This window comes from Tetrao urogallus (assembly GCF_951394365.1).
Source record: "Tetrao urogallus genome assembly, chromosome: 3".
Lineage (NCBI taxonomy): Eukaryota > Metazoa > Chordata > Aves > Galliformes > Phasianidae > Tetrao > Tetrao urogallus.
In genome coordinates, this window is record NC_136815.1 from 59,685,288 (window position 1) to 59,701,444 (window position 16,157).

Genomic DNA, 16,157 nt, shown 5'->3' on the forward strand with positions numbered 1-16,157 from the left:
TAGAATGATCTCTATGTTTACTATATCTATATACTATATCTAAGAAAACATTTATCATATATATACAGCTACTCTGCAGAGACCTAATAATTTTATGATTTTTGAAATACGGAGGAAAAATAAGGTGATTACTTAGCTTAGAGAGAATAGCGTTAATGATAGTGTTTTAGATTTGCATGTACTTACAATGGCTGAATCAAAATTTTGATTTCCCTACAGAAGAAACAAAAATCTGCCTCTTTCAATGTGGTTCTTCTTTGCGCCTAAGTTGTTCCATTTGTACCCACATATTTTTGGCTCAACAACTTTTTATGATCATTTTCCGTTCTAGTTGGTTCTTTTAAAGACTAAATAACAGTTTTTCATAAAATGTGAATTTTATATCGATCTCTAATATGGTTAGAATGTGTATTAAAAATCATGCCTTGCCAGGGAAATGAATGATCAAGAGATATTTGTACTGGTCTAATCCTATAAAAGTACCTCAAAGTACTCTTTATGAAACCAGTAAGCTTGCTGCCCATATGGAGAGATGGATGTTTATTACATGTTGCCAAGTGAACACTCTGTACTCAGTACTCAGTGGGAGTTTTTTGGGAGAAAGGAGAGACAGAAGAGTTACAGAACAGAAAAGTGAGTTTGTCTACCATATTTATGAATTCACCAGCATTAATTCAGTGTTTCCTAGATACTGGGAAAGCATTTTGCCATGTTGAATGGAGGCCATGGAAAGATTGCTTGTAGAAAGAAAATTGTTCATTGAAAGCTATCAGTTACCAGCTATTCCACTGAAAAAAAGATTATAACAGGAGGAGAAAAATTTTGAAATAATTGTTTTAATGAGCAGGAGGTTGGAAAAGTATCCTGATAACTTGATTCTGGAGGTTTTTTTGCATCTGTGATTCTTATACTAATCACTGACAGAGCTGGGATTCATAAGATAAATCAACATCCACGTACACAAAAGCACAATCAGGAATGATTCCATAACGAACTGAAAAACAGGAAAGCCAAGACTGAGGTGAAATCCCAAATTTTCAGCTCTGTTTACATAAGATATCCATTTAAGGTATACGATAATATTTCCTAATCAAAATTTGGCTTTGAGAATGCAGTATTCTGCTCTATCTCCTTTCTTGTGGATCCATTAGGTAAAGCTGATCCAAAGTTATTTAAGAGTCTATACAGATCTCCTCTAGTAGAGACTTTGGTTCTGTTAATCATCTTCTACGATAAATAAAAATGTCTTTAATTAAGATAAGGTGACATATTCAAATTTACATTCATTATTTTTAAAAGAAAGATAAGTGAGACAGAACAAAGCAACCCTCATTTAAATTTTGTTGCTTTTAGAGTATGAGAGTACTGGTTACACTTTGAGAAGAAAATCAGAGATAAAATCAGCTAGCTGAAACATTCTGGTTCATAGGATTTTGGAAATGTTTGCTCATTTTTCTGTGATTAGACTAAGCTGTTTCACATTTAAAGTAGGGATTTAAATTTAGTTTTACATAGCTAATTCTGGATGGAAACCTGTTCCCTGGAACAGCTCTGTTCCGATCGGTACCTCTGATTCCTACTTTCCTTCCTTCTGCTCTGTAAAGCTTGGCTTCTTCAAGAGGAGGACGGTGAACAGCCTACTCATGCAATGGTCTACAGCCTAGCAATGAGGCCTTAAAGTCTGAATGTAAGCGCTACACAGCTAAATAGACACCTACAATCTGAACTCCTTGATACTAGATTTTTCTGCAAAGGAAGATGAAAAAAGAATGGGAATTGATATCAATAACTGGCTTCTAAATGAACACTTCTGATCCTTTAGAAGATGGTTCACACACACACACACAGAAAAAGATTTTAGTGGAAATGCTGAGTCACGGCGTAAAACAGTGAGTGAGCACCTAGTGAGAAGGCAGGACCAACCCAGGGGAGCTCATCTGCATGCAATGCACCTGAATGACTGGAAGGGGGTGCAGGCAGGATCCACCCTTTCCCAGACCTCATTTAAAGGTTTGCAGTGGAGGTGTGGGATCCTTTTGGAGATCCCTGCCTATGTAAGGCCATCCAAAGGTAAGCAGCTTTTTTTCCTTTATCTTTGTATCCATAGCTGCTGCATTTGGGTTTGTCCCCATTTGCTGCAGCCAAAGACTTTGTTACCTGCTATTACCGCTGTACTTCCCATCACATTACAGCGTTACAAAGATAATCACTGGATAACAAATGAGTGCTGGTACCTTCCACTTTGTATTGGTCCCTATAGATACTGAACTTGGGAGAGATGAACAGGATTTTCCTTTCGAAGACTTTGAGGAACCTTTTTCTATTCTGTATACAGAGAATTTGTGCTCTAGTTGCAGGACTGTTAGGCTTGTGTGAATTTCAAATCTAGCTTGGAAATAGCAGTTGAAGCCTTTGAAAATTCAGAAAAAAGACTGAGTAGAAATGTTTCAAGCAGCTGTCATGAAGTATGAAATAATATGGAATCTATAAGGAAAACATAGTAGCTTTGAAAATTTTTATTCTAATTTCATAGGCACAGCATTTAATGCAAAAACTACGCATGTAATTTCAAAACAAGAAGATACATTGACATTTTCAGTCTGAGGTAAGTTCCTAATGCATATGAAACTTTCACAAATACAGCTTTGTGAATGTGTCAGAATTTGGCCCCAGAAACTATTCCTGGAAAGAACTAAGAGAATCAGTTATTAAAAGGAATAAAGCATCCAAATACTGACCTCTTCCACTTACAAATCTAGTAAAGCTTTCTGCCAGACAATCGTAAATTCAAATACATGGAATTACTTACTGTGCAGAGTGTTTCAAATGTCTTTTCAGAGACAAAGGATCCATCAAGACCAAAAAGAAAAATAGATGCATAAGAAAGCATTCCTCCAAGGATAATAAGGTTGTTCATGTAGGGACTGGACATCTTTATTAATCTATGGACAAAAGATGATAGTGCATTAAAGAGATGATTCTTTTAGAGCAATAAAGAAGAACTCTTTGTAACCTTCTTATAAACCTTCCTGTAGAAATATAAGCATGCACATTTGCTTTTTTATAAACTCTACCACTGTTTCAGGTTTTTGAATATTTAGTGAAAAGTGTATCCTCTTTTACCAATGGGTTAATTAGACAGAGTAATGTTAATAGCACACAGTCAAACATAACTTTTAAAAAATCACAGTTTATGAACCTATAAAAAAGTTGTTCTAGCAGGCATTTGTTTCAGTATGTGTGTATATAACAGTAATTCTAATTAAATAATTCTAAATTATAACTCTTCCGCAGTTTAGATATTTTCCTTAACAAATATTAATGGCAAACTCCACAAACTTGGCGTTTAAATACAGAATAAGTTGAGACTGAAGTAACATGAATGCCTTACTTCTGATTTCTGTTTTTGATGTTAAAGAACAGGAAAGCACTGGCCATTATCATTCCTAGGATTGTGAGGGCTGAAAGGATGCTGTAGAGTGGTAGAGAGATCTTCCGTAGCTCCTCTTGTATAATTGTTTTGTCCTTTGGAGGTTCAAGTCCTAGAATTACAAGAAGGAAAAAAAGGCTAGAGTTCAATCATAGAATTTCTGTTAGAAAATATGCCTCTCCTTAATACGCTATCTAGATATAGCATATTTAGCAAATGTAAACCACATTCCTAACTGATGAAAATACTGACTTTGATAGACATGTTAGTCAGGTTGATTGACAAGAAGGTTGGTATTTCTGGAGCAGATTAACATGATCTTTGGGAAAAAAAAAAAGCCAAACAAACAACAAAACCCAAATGCGGAACCTTGTAAAATATATGCCTATTTTCATTTTAAAATGTAAATAACACTGAACTAACTGTAAAGATTGCTAGGAGGTTATGCTTTTCTGAAGTAAGTGACAGAAGTGTGAGTGGAAAACAAAGTACATTTTTTCTCAGCATACTTTCATTACAAACGGGGCAAATTCGAATGGCCTTTCCAGAAACCCACCATACCTGCAACCAGTGCAGAGATAGCTAAAACAGACATAGGGCTGTGGGAAGCTGAAGCACAGGAGCAGGCAATTCCTAAATGTCAGAAGTCAAGCAGGCAGGGTGAGAAGTTCAACTTGGTTGAGCAGGGATCTTCTAGAACTATGTGAAAAAAGAAAGTGTATGGCTACTGGAAGTGAGGTTGGGTGACATGGGCAGACTACACAGATGCTCTTTGCCACTTCAGGGAGAACATTCATGTGGCCAGTACTTTGCGAGACAACAATAAGAGCATTTTTACATATGTTAACAGTAAAAGGAGGACCAGAGACAATATTGGTCCATTACTTGATGAGAATGGTCACCTCCAAAATAGGGATGGTCCTAGATATGCATATGGAATGGGTGACAAGAGGCTGGAGAGCAGCCCCATGGAAAGGGGCTTCTGGTTGATGGCAAGTTGATCCTGAGTCAATAGTGTGCTCTGGTAGCCAAGAGTCAACCATACTCTGAAGTGCCAGCACTGCCAGCTCTGTGAAAGAAAGGATTCCAACTTTGCTTTGCGCTGTGCAGCCTCACCTAGAGCACCAGGTGCAGATTTGAGTACCACAATAAAAGAAGAACATAAAACTATTAGAGAATGTCAAAAGGAGGGCAACAAAGATGATGATGGGTTTGGAGGGGAAAACATATGAGAAGCAGCTGACATCCCTGGGTTGGTTCGGCCCAGAGCAGAGGAAGCTGAGAGGAGGACTCATGGCGGCTGCAGCTCCTCACAGGGAGCAGAGGGACAGCACTGACACGTGGTGGCTGGTGAGGAGTGATCTTCCCCAGGAGTCTGCCTCGGGACTGGTGCTCTTTAACATCTTTATCAGTGATGTAGATGTTGATATTGAGTGCAATCTTTGCACATTTGCAGACAGCACTAAGCTGAGTGGTGCAGCTGATAGGACAAAAAGAAGGGATGCCATCCATAGAGACCTGGGCCTGCTTTTTAAGCTTGTCCATGTGAACCTAATGAAGTTCAATGATGCAAAGTACAAGGAAGGTGTTGCACTTTGGTTGGGGCAATTCCAGATATGTGGAATAACTCATTGAGAGCAGCCCTTTGAAGAAGGACTTGTAGCTTCTGGCGGATGAAAAGCTGGATGTGAGCCAGCCGTATAATGCTTGCAACCTGTAAGGCCAACAGTACCGTGGACCACTTCGAAAGAGTAGTGAACAGCAGGACAAGGGAGGTGATTGCCATCTTCTCTGCCTTCATGCATCTCCACCTGGAGTCAACACAAGAAATATGTGGAGACTTTGGAGTGGGTCCAGTGGAGGGTCACGAAGATGATCAGAGGGCTGGCACACCTCTCTTACAAAGAAAGGATGAGAAAGCTGGGCTTCTTCAGCCTAGAGAAGAGAAGACCTCATTGTGGCCTTCTAGTACTTAAAGGGAGCTTATAATCAGAAGGGAGGCCTAATAGTGATAGGACATAGTGGAATGATTTTAAACTAATAGAGGGTAAATTTAGATTAGAAGTTCACAGGCAATTTTTCACTCAAAGGGCAGTGAGGTTCTGGCACAGGATGCTCAGAGAAGCTGTGAGTTCCCCATCCCTAGAAGTGCTGAAGGACAGGTTGAATGGGGCCCTGGACACCCTGATCTGGTGGGTGTCAGCTCTGCCCACAGCAGGGTTTTGGAATTAGGTGACATTTAAGATCCCTTCAAACCCAAGCCATTCTGTTTAAGGAATCCTTGTGGGTTCAATCCAAATCAGGATATTCTATGATTTTGTGATTCCAAGCCATATGCCTGATTGAGAGTCAGCTACTGCTAATGAAAGTCATCTTCTGCTGAGAGTGTAGAGGAAGTCCACATGTTGATAGAAGCAGACTGGGGACTGGAAAAAAGATGACTAGGAGATATGGCAACACAAGCCACATCCTTTTTAAGGGCCTTGGGAGTACTACTGGGCTGAGCACTGTCTTTAGCCCTATTTCTTAAATGCCAACTTAAATAAAGCTATCATTAGTATTTTGAAACTATATTTTCTAACTGTCTAGCAGACCCCTTCCAAAAAAAACCAGTGACTTCCTTCTCATTTGCAAGTAAAGTACATGAGTAACTTCTGAGGGGAGAGGAACTGGTAGAGTGGGAGATGAGGAAGAAATTAAAACATTATTGGTTGGTAGAGATGAAATGGATGACGTATCTGTAGCTTACTGAAATAATAAAAGATATACACATATCAGTTTCCCATTATTTGAATGGAAAGTATCAATACAGTAAAACTAGCTTTTTTTTTTTTGTTAGATTTCTCTTGCTTTTAAGAACAGCTTATTTCCTTTTCTCTGTATACAGTTTCATAGGGTTTTTAATACCAAACAGCTCCAACAAATCTCTAGACAGCAAGCTATGTCCATGTCACTCTTGTACTTCTTCCGAGTTTCCCATCTTACCTTGGAACCTGATGCTGTTGTTGATTATTTCCAGCGTGTCAGCTACAGCATTGTACTCTCCCACCTTCACTTCCTTTCTTTCTGCAGAGAAACAAACAAGAGCAATTGTTTATGGCAGCTCACATGTTCTCAATTATTTAACTGATTTTGCCTTCTTTTTGACAATGTGTCTAAACAAAGAGAAATATGCTTGAAGTGCATGAATTATTAAAGCAGAATGCCAGTCAGCTAACATCATTAAAAGAAATATTTCTGATTCATTTTGAAGAAATGCAATGGATTTTTAAGAACTTATTTACATAATCAGGAAATTGTTGTTACTGGGCACAGACATCTTCAGCTATAAGATCACATGCTTACTTACTGGCTCATACTGAGTGGGACACTTAGTTGAGAGATCAGATACAGCGAAATCACATGGTCCGCTCTCATTTGAACAGCCACCTTATCTTGCTTTAGTGAGGCATTTCCCAGGGAAGTTACAGGCTCCAGCCTGTATGGAGTAGCCTGGCTAGTTAATAGGTAACTGGGAATCTAATCTCTTACTCTGACTGGGAATTAGCAACTCATTAGTATAATGACTGAAAAACATACTGCATTATTTAATCAAACTCAAATTGCAATTGAGCTAAAATATTTACTGTTACTTTCACGTGCATTTTATGATTAATTATCATATATTTGATTTTCTTGTACCTAATGTAGATATAGCAACTTAATATGTTCAGATACTGCCTTAGCTACTGTTGCAGGTAAACATTAGTCCCAGCCTTTTGATGACATCTCGCACCAATTAATTTCTGCTATTTTTGTCAGTTTTTTTAGTGCTATAAAGAAGGACAGAAACTTACTAAATTGTCAATTTTACACAAAAAACATTGAAATTTTGGTGTGAAACAAAAAAAGCAAACAACAGGCACATTGGTTACAGTGTTCTTTGAGCTGGCTCAGTGCAGCCAAAAATTTTCTTTTGGGCCTCTATCTCTGGGCATGCATAACCCTATTTGCATGTAAACTCTGAGCTATGACCCTATTTGTGACACTGATTTTGGGAGCTGATGATCACGAACTGGGTGCCCAATTTGAAAAGACTGTATTTTACCCAACAGCTCCATATTAACCTTTCCTCCTTTCTCACTCAAAGCAATTCTGCACTCTTCATCTCTGCTGAATGGAGCAGCTAGCTCCATTTCAGCAAAATCTGCTGGCTGATTAATGTTAGTCTGAAAGCTCACAGGAAGAAAAAGTTTTCCTTATATAAACTGTATTACCTATTGCTAAAATTGTTTATGCACAATTGTACACTGGGTTGCAAATTCAGCAGAGAAACACAGGCATTTGCTATACTCCCATAAGTTAGAGATTGCAGTTCTGGAAACTGATACACCTTTCACATGAGCATTGGACATTCTTAAAGAGGTCCTAAGACTAGTTTGACATAAAAGTGCAATCTCCTGGTTTTCAGCAGCAGTTTCCAAAGGCCTGCCCATAAAAACAACTTATTTTGCATGTAGAATTATGTAGACAGTTAAGAACAGTTAGTGCTTCCTGACACAGCCTGAAAATTCTTTGGGAGACACACATATATAAATCTTTGGTAGTCTCAAAGAATGTTACCTGCACAGCTGTCATCTGAATACAAAAATGGTTACAGCTAAAACCTGAACAAATTCACTATTGTCTTTATTAGTAGCCTTTTGTCTTTATTAAAGTTACAATCTATGTGTCTAGAACTTCAAAAACAAACAAACAAAAAAAAGTTAGAAATTAGAAAGACAAACCTCAGACTGTGTATCTATATCAATTTGCACATTTGATGCCAGACAGTCCACATCATCTACTTAGACCAGATGAAGAGGACATGCACCTTAGTGCAAATCTAGCCACAACCTTACAGCAACAGACTAAAAATCTGAAAGTTCTAATGAAGAGTGAGAAGAGTAATTGTTCCACATCTATTTTTATATGAGGCAGTTACTGGGATTTGTTTATATGAAGGATGCACATAATAAGTAGGGAAAAATACACGAATGACAGCCTAAACATATGCTCACTGATGAAGGTACTGAAAGGGAGAATATTCTGTGATATGACCTACAATGCCACTGCTTTTCAATGTTTATAAATTCTTACACAGCTTCCTTCACAAGTAAAAACAACACTGAGGATATGCCTATGATGGTAAGTGTAATCTAGTATAACAACTTTAAGTAGGCCGAAACTTGTTAGACTAGTTTGCAGGAGCTAGCCCTAATAAGAACGGAGATCAGTAGAGATATCTGGAGAAGTGAATTTCCATTGTGTATAAAGCTGGAGATGAAGAGTCTTTGGGATTTATATAACCAAGAGTGTAAAAAATACAGAGTGCTTAGTACTGAGGAAACATATTAACAGTGATGGAATAAGGGAAAAGGACCGTTCATATAGTGTACATTGAGGTTTACTGAGGTCAGGAGATGCCATGAAGATTCTTGATATCTTAAGTATTTGCATTCAGTGGAAGGTAGTCTATAAGGAAAATAAACTCCTGTTTTCATTGGCAGGAAAGATAAAGTCGTCATATTGTGATATGTTTACAGGAGTGCTGGTGTAGAAAACACATCTACAGCTGCTGAGTTTTCAGTCCCCAAACACCAAAAACTGTCCAGTGAGAAAGTCTCTTCCAAATCTTAAAGGAAGCAGAGAGTCAGCAGTATGTCTTGCAGCTCTTTTGTGTAGGCCAATACAGATAAGGATGGAACTGCAGGCTCCACTTCTCTCTATGCCATTCCATCAGGTTTCCTTTAGAAATTCTGAATGATTCAAGTCAGTATGCTGATCTTATGCTTACGCTCTTCTCTGTCAAAATTTATGTGTTCAACAACAAGACAGGGAGAAGTGGAACTCCTTCAAATAAATACACCAACTAAGTGCTTTTACACAATATCCAGAATACAACGTGTACTTATTCTTCAGTGTTTACATTATTTTAAACTTGTTTCTCTTCCATACTCAAAATAAAGAGACCATATTGAATCTCTCCTGCTCAGAATAAAATAGGAAACAAAAAATGAGAGAGAATATGTTTTCTGAGATGATTGTCAATGCTGCAATAGCAAATTCATTTTAGAATTTGAATCTGCAGCTGTTCTTCCACACAAGAACAGAAGAAAACATTAGCAACTAACCAACTCAAAGAAAACTTGCCCAGAAATATGTCACTGCAAACTACGTCTAGAAGAATTATTAGCAACTAATCCTTGCTGTTAAATAATTGTCACAGAATAGATTACATTTATTACCAACGTGAAAGCCTTTTGCCAACTAAGAATTGAACTACTCTTAAGAGTCAATTAGAATTCTTTCTTTGACATGTGTTATTACGGAATTTTATAGCCCACTTTAGGCAACTGTGGAAAAATTGACACACTACCACTTAATTAACTGGGCCACATTTCATAAAGGTAATACAACTGATATTTAATTACATAACAGATCATTAAACGTTCTTGTCAAATGAAAGCAAAAATATTCCTGCAATGGACATCAAGTGAACAAACTTATCAAAATGCACAAGAGTACTGTGATTGCCAATATGACTGATAACCACTTACATGGAGAATTTCTAGATGAGTCTATGTTTAATTGCAATTCTTTCTTCTATATGTCATAATTTCCATTTCTGTTACACTTTCTTATGCGTTTATTCACATGTTATGAAAATAGCTTTTAGAGAGAGGTATTTAAGGAGACAGAAAACAGGAGGAATCTTTCTTAGTTTCTTGCAATGCAAAAGAGGTGGGACAGATGTGCTTTCTTTGCTTTCTTCCATGGAGACAACAGTGGCTAACTCTTAACAATTTAGCGATTGTATGTATCTATGCACCTTTCAGTATGGTGCTTATACTGAAATGGTACATATAACTCTTGTTGTGATGTAGTTAAATCAATATAAAAATGTTCACATCTATATAATCACCAGTATAATTTATGCCTACAATAATCACAGAATCACAGAATGGCCCGGGTTGGAAGGAACCTCAAAGATCATGAATCTCCAACCCCCCTGCCACAGGCAGGGCCACCAACCTCTCCATTTCCCCATTTAATACTAGACCGGGCTGCCCAGGGCCCCAGTCCAACCTCGCCTTGAACATCTCCAGGGAAGGGGCATCCACAACCTCATTCACAGCCTGTTCCAGCACTTCTCAACTCTCATAAGAACCCCCTGACATCTAACCTAAATCTTCCCTCTGTCAACTTAAAACCATTTCCCCTTGTCCTGCTGTTATTTGCCCTTTCAAAGAGATGATTCTCCTCCTGTTTATCAGCTCCCTTTACGTACTGAAAGGCTGCAATTGGGTCACCCCACATCCTTCTCCAGGCTGAACAAGCCCAGCTCCCTCAGCCTGTACCCAGCTACCTCAACCTGGGCACTCTGAAATAAAGCAGTTTCCTAGGGGGTTATAGAAGGATGTACATTGCTACTTGCATGATTTAATGAATTTTTGTCTAGTTGATCATGTAAAAAATGTGTATAGTCCAGCAGAATAAAGATGGACTTACAGGTCTGCCCTAGCATTACTGTTGGCTCCCAAACCTCGTTACTCTAAAAGGTAATTAAGCTCCAAGTCTAATTGACATTATTTGTACTTTCTTCCATTACTGCTGCATTTTATAAAATGCATTTGCAAACTGCAAATGCAAGCGTGTAAGTGATTAGCATTCATTTACCAACAACTATAAGTTTTTAAAGTAAACTTAATAAATCAAATATGAAAACCTTTCCAGGTGGGGGTCACTGAGGTTTCTCCTTTAGAGGTCACTTAGGTTGTTCTCAACTTCAACAAAGCAATAAAGAAGTATTACCCGAAAGAATGCCTCTGTGTCTCTACTTTAAAAAGCTGTTTCCAAATTTCCCTCATTTGACCTTCTTGTCTAGTTTGTTTGTTTGTTTGTTTGTTTTTCTGAATTCTTGGATTCCAGTTTATACATCATACAGAATGCTGTTAGAAAAACAGTATATATACTATATGATAATTACTCTTCATTGCCATTTCTCAAGTCCTATCTTGCATTCATCTATAAAGCAAAACAGACAGAAAGGTTAAGCTAGCCAAAGGCCAAATCGTGTATGTCAGCCATAAAGCCAGGATAAAAGCTAAGAAGTCTTATCTGTGGGCTTATTTCACTACATTAGCATGGTATTTAGCCAACAGGAAACAAAAAGTATGCAAGCAAGCAAGTTCATAAAATGACATTAAGTGCTCTGAACTCATCAAAAATCTCATCCAGTTTTATAGCTCAAAAAGATTTTTCCATAAAAAGTTCAACCATCTGCATCCTAAATAGCTTATCAAAATTAAATTTGCTCATTATTTCTAACTTTTGTTTTCATCTTCCATATTGTATATTTGCTGCCTGTTTTACTTGTTAAACTGACTTCTAGCTTTGCTTAGCAATTTAGTAATGTAGTTCATGTGGATTTAAATTTATCTTAGGTATTTGTATATTACATATCAAAGTGCTATATAACAAAATAAAAAAAGTAGTGACTTCAAGTTTAAAATAATTACTCATTTAAATCTGAATCGGTAAAACCATCACAATACCTTTCATTCAGGACATTGGGAAAGATATGAACAAATAAGGAAGGCAGACAATTGATGAAGTATAATGATTGGTGTAGTGAACAAGGTATACAAAATCTACACTGACTCTTCACTGCTCCCTAGAGTATTATTTGCTCATAATTTGAAATGAGGCTGTACATGACATCACAATTTTGGCTTTAGTACTTCTAAATGCCACAACCTCTCAATCCAGGCACTGATTTTTTTCCTCTCTCATACATTCTCTTTAATGATTTGATTAACTTCTCATAGACTTCATAATGTATCATTCTGTTTGCCAAAATTAATGATCTATGAAGTAATACAGGAAACATAGCTGTGTTTTTTAATGTGGCCATTTATCTGAGAGTACTGTGGTCTACAAACAAAAGTTGATCTCTCTCAACATGTTTATTTCAAGTATCAGCTGGAATCAGCTTCCTCACAGCACAGTCCCAAATCACTGTGCTTTTCAGTGCTTAAGAATTTACGCTGGGAAAAGTGCAAAACTACAGGCTTGTATTTAAACTAACTTTAGAGTTACTCAAGTATTAAATTATAACACCATTTTATTAATTGTGGTGTACTTAAGCATCTTTGCTCGCGCACAGCAGCCCATTTAAAGGAGGGGATGTGCTATGAAACCAAACTGCTCATATGTACAGGCTGCGGCTGGTGTCCCATAAGACATCCCAGGAGGTTGCATAGTTTGAAGGCCCCTCCAGGCAGTGACAGGTTTGGTTGTAGACACCACTGATGTGAAGAGAAGTCCCCTCTGGCATCAGCCCAGGACACATCAGCAGCCCTGTCTGTCAGTTTCACCAGGAGAGGGACAAACTGGAGCTGTGTGGGAGGCTGCAGGTGCCAGTGAGGGAAGCATTTTGTTGTCTCTTCAGTTTGATTTCAGAGCACTAAAGCACTGGACACTGTGAGGCACAATTCCACATATACTGATTTCAAGATAACAGTCAGTAAACCATAGGAAGGCATTGTATCAATTTTGACAGTCTTTGAGAGTTCCAAAGAAACTCAAGATGACAGACCAGTAGTATTTCCAATTATCTTATCCAAAAGGAATAATTGCAAATATTCTCTCTTTGGTGCCCTGGAAAGCAAGTCTCAGTATGTATGGCATGCAATATAAGGACAGTTCGGCAAATGAAAGAATCACTGAATCACAGAATGGCTTGGACTGGAAGGGACCTCAAAGCCTACCCAGCCCCTGCAAAATACTCTGGTTAACTTGGACAGAAGATCAGTGTGAACTTTTTGTCCTCCTGAGCATTTGATAGTCTAGCATTTCATGTAATTTTTCTCCTGGAAGTCCAGAAGAAAGGTTTCATCACACTTATCTAAATATGCTACTCATCAAGCTATAATTTTCATTTCATTATGAAGTAATGATTATTATTTACAGCTGAGAAGATGAATTAATAAAAATGATAATATCAACAATAACAACAACAGTTTCTTAGAAAGCCCTGGATGGTGGCTTCTTTCCTCAAAGCTGCTTTTCTTGTCATTCCAGTGATGCATAGCATAACCACTGACAGTGGCCCAGCCTGGGGACAGATTAAGCTGTCCTAAATAATGCAGCCAAATCTCTGCCACTATGTTTTTGGAGGCTGCTCAGATCTACCAAACAGTCTTCCTTTCAAGGGTTAGATGTCTTATTTAGATGATAACCATACACATATGCGTAACATCACCATTATATTGCATACACGTGAAAAGTGACAGAGTGTTCTGGAACAAGGTCATTTTCCTTCCATGCAGAAAAAACACTCCCACTTTCTGATAACCAAGCAGGGAGGAAACAAAGGCTCCGTTATCCCAAGTTATGCATTTGGATGCACACCTCTAATTATATGATCAGGGCATTCCCTCACCATCTGTCACTGCAATACTTCCTCCACTGTGCTCAGCACATGCTGAGCAACCTCACAGTGGGCCATGTGTGGAGCTGGAGCATGTCTGCTCCAGCTGAGAGGTCAAAAAATGAGTTGCTGTGGCTTCTTTCCTTCATATTGCATCCTTAAAAGTTTTTCATTACATAGAGTTTTGAGTTGCACAGTTAGCATGCCTCAGATGGGAGGAGAGCAGCAGCTGGTGTGTGTCTTACTGTTGCAGGATCTGAACGACTCAGTATGTCCTTGCTTATCCACTTGCCCTTAGACCAGGTGGCCTGTGAAAACACTGCAGCACATAAAGAGCTTTGAATGTCTTCTCTGCCATTTGGAGTCAAACCCAAAGGCAGCATTCCTGCTACCCATCTCTCATCTAAGATTAAAATAAGATTATCAAGGCAGAATTGAATACATATCTACAAAGCTGTGAAATCTATGCTATTTTCTGTCTTGTAATTTGTAGGGCAGCTGCAGTGTTTTTTTCCCCTATAGGGCATTTTTGACTCAGTCATGCTGGTTTATTCTAGTAACTCAATTCAGAAAGAGCAGGGGAAGCTTTTCAGGAAAAAATGTAGAGCAGCGAAGAGTCCATGTGCATAATATCCTGCATATACAAGTGACCTCTTGCTGGGATATAGGGAAAACTAAAGAGTTACACAAGTACCCATATTCCTGGAGAACACTCCTTAAGGTTCAAGTGCAAATGAACAAGAGAGACACCAAAAAAAGACCCATCAAATGCCATGAACATCGAGTCTTTCAACCTCCAGACCTCCCATGAGAAGAAATCTGTCTCTGGGCTTGAAGACAAATGGGATCACAGGTTGAATTTCCCCACCCCTAGGAAGCAATGCTTTCCAATACTTATCACTACTACATTTAGTGTCGATCAGGTCACTATTAAGTAAGTGAGGATAATGTTACACAGCCCCAAAAAACCCAAGAATTCATATGGTGAGGAAAGTGTGTTCAGGGGCACTGCTTCAAGTATTTTTACAAGCAGAAGTGGCTGCTACATATTTCCCCTTCAAATTCTGTATTTCATATCTGTCCTTATGATTCCTGAGATGCTAATAGAAGTTTGACAAGTTTGGGCATCCTCCAGGTGGAGGAGTGCTGCAAGGACACAAGCACACGTGTAGAGGAACATCATGCCTCATGCACCAAGGCACTGGCCGACATGAAATCTTGCAAAATATTGTCAGCTGGAAAAAATGACCATGCTCAATCCTTGCATGCTTTAAGAGGTGGAACCAGAAGCTGGATCCAGTCATGGGAGTCTGCTAATCTAGAAAATAAATAGAGAGTTTGAAAAAAAAAATATCAGTGTTTGAAATCTTCTGTGTAGAGCCCAGTGCCACAGCCCCCTGCACTGATATTTCTCAGCTCCTGAATTTCCATTTGACATCCTTCTGTTTTGGACCTAAGCATGTGTGAGCTTTACGTTAAGACAAATCCCAAACTATTTTGAAATGTAAGATGTTAGTAACAGCTAAATTGGAATGAATTCACTCTGATACACATCCCTTGTGTTGTTAGAACTCTTTGCCTTCCTTCAGTTATTAGAAGTACATTTTAGTAGGATGCATTCTAGTCTTGAACATCAAAATTTATCACTGTTACTATTTCTTCAACTTTCTTTTTAAACTTTAATGGTGCTAAAATCCACAGGAGGAAGCAAACTCACTATTTGCAAAAATATGCTCATTCAGGAAATGATATTGTTTAAATAACATGTATTTTAAAGGTGAGTTGAATTTATATTCCAGGAGAGTGAAACAACTCCAGCTGAATTTTGTTAAATGTCAGAGTTACAAAAAATGTAATTTTCCTTGTATTTCAGTGAACCTCCACTTGCTTTAACTTATTTCTCTAGCAACTCCTTTGTAATACTGAATAAAACAGAAAGGGGAATAAGGAGACTACAGTAATCGCTTCTTAGCACTAATTCGGTACAATGTATATTTTAGTAAGAACAGAAGGAAGTGGTTTAGAAGACTGATTAGGTTATAAAGAACTAAGTGTGTTGAAGTGATAGTCCCTGATTTTATCTTTAATGATCATTTCAGTGTTTTCCTAGAATAATAAGCTTCATTGTCAGGCTTCTTAATTTCAAATCCTGACTTATTTTCTACTTTTTCTTCTGGAGCTATGGAGAACAGTGTTGCATTAAGAGAAATTTCTCCTATGGAAGGCTATTAAATTATAATTGCTCTAAATAATAAAAACATTAATAATTAATAT

At 38.0% G+C, this 16,157-nt stretch overlaps 1 protein-coding gene across 1 annotated transcript in view; it reads right to left on the reverse strand.

Moving 5' to 3' along the window:
- The window catches only part of GABBR2 (gamma-aminobutyric acid type B receptor subunit 2), a gene marked incomplete at both ends in the record, with an annotated part of 442,331 nt that overhangs the window by 152,859 nt on the left and 273,315 nt on the right, over positions 1–16,157 (reverse strand). Inside the window, 3 exons of the mRNA XM_079533247.1 lie at positions 2,810–2,942; positions 3,392–3,542; positions 6,416–6,496. Of these exons, the coding sequence (XP_079389373.1) occupies positions 2,810–2,942; positions 3,392–3,542; positions 6,416–6,496 (365 nt within the window). The remainder of the gene's footprint in view (positions 1–2,809; positions 2,943–3,391; positions 3,543–6,415; positions 6,497–16,157) is intronic.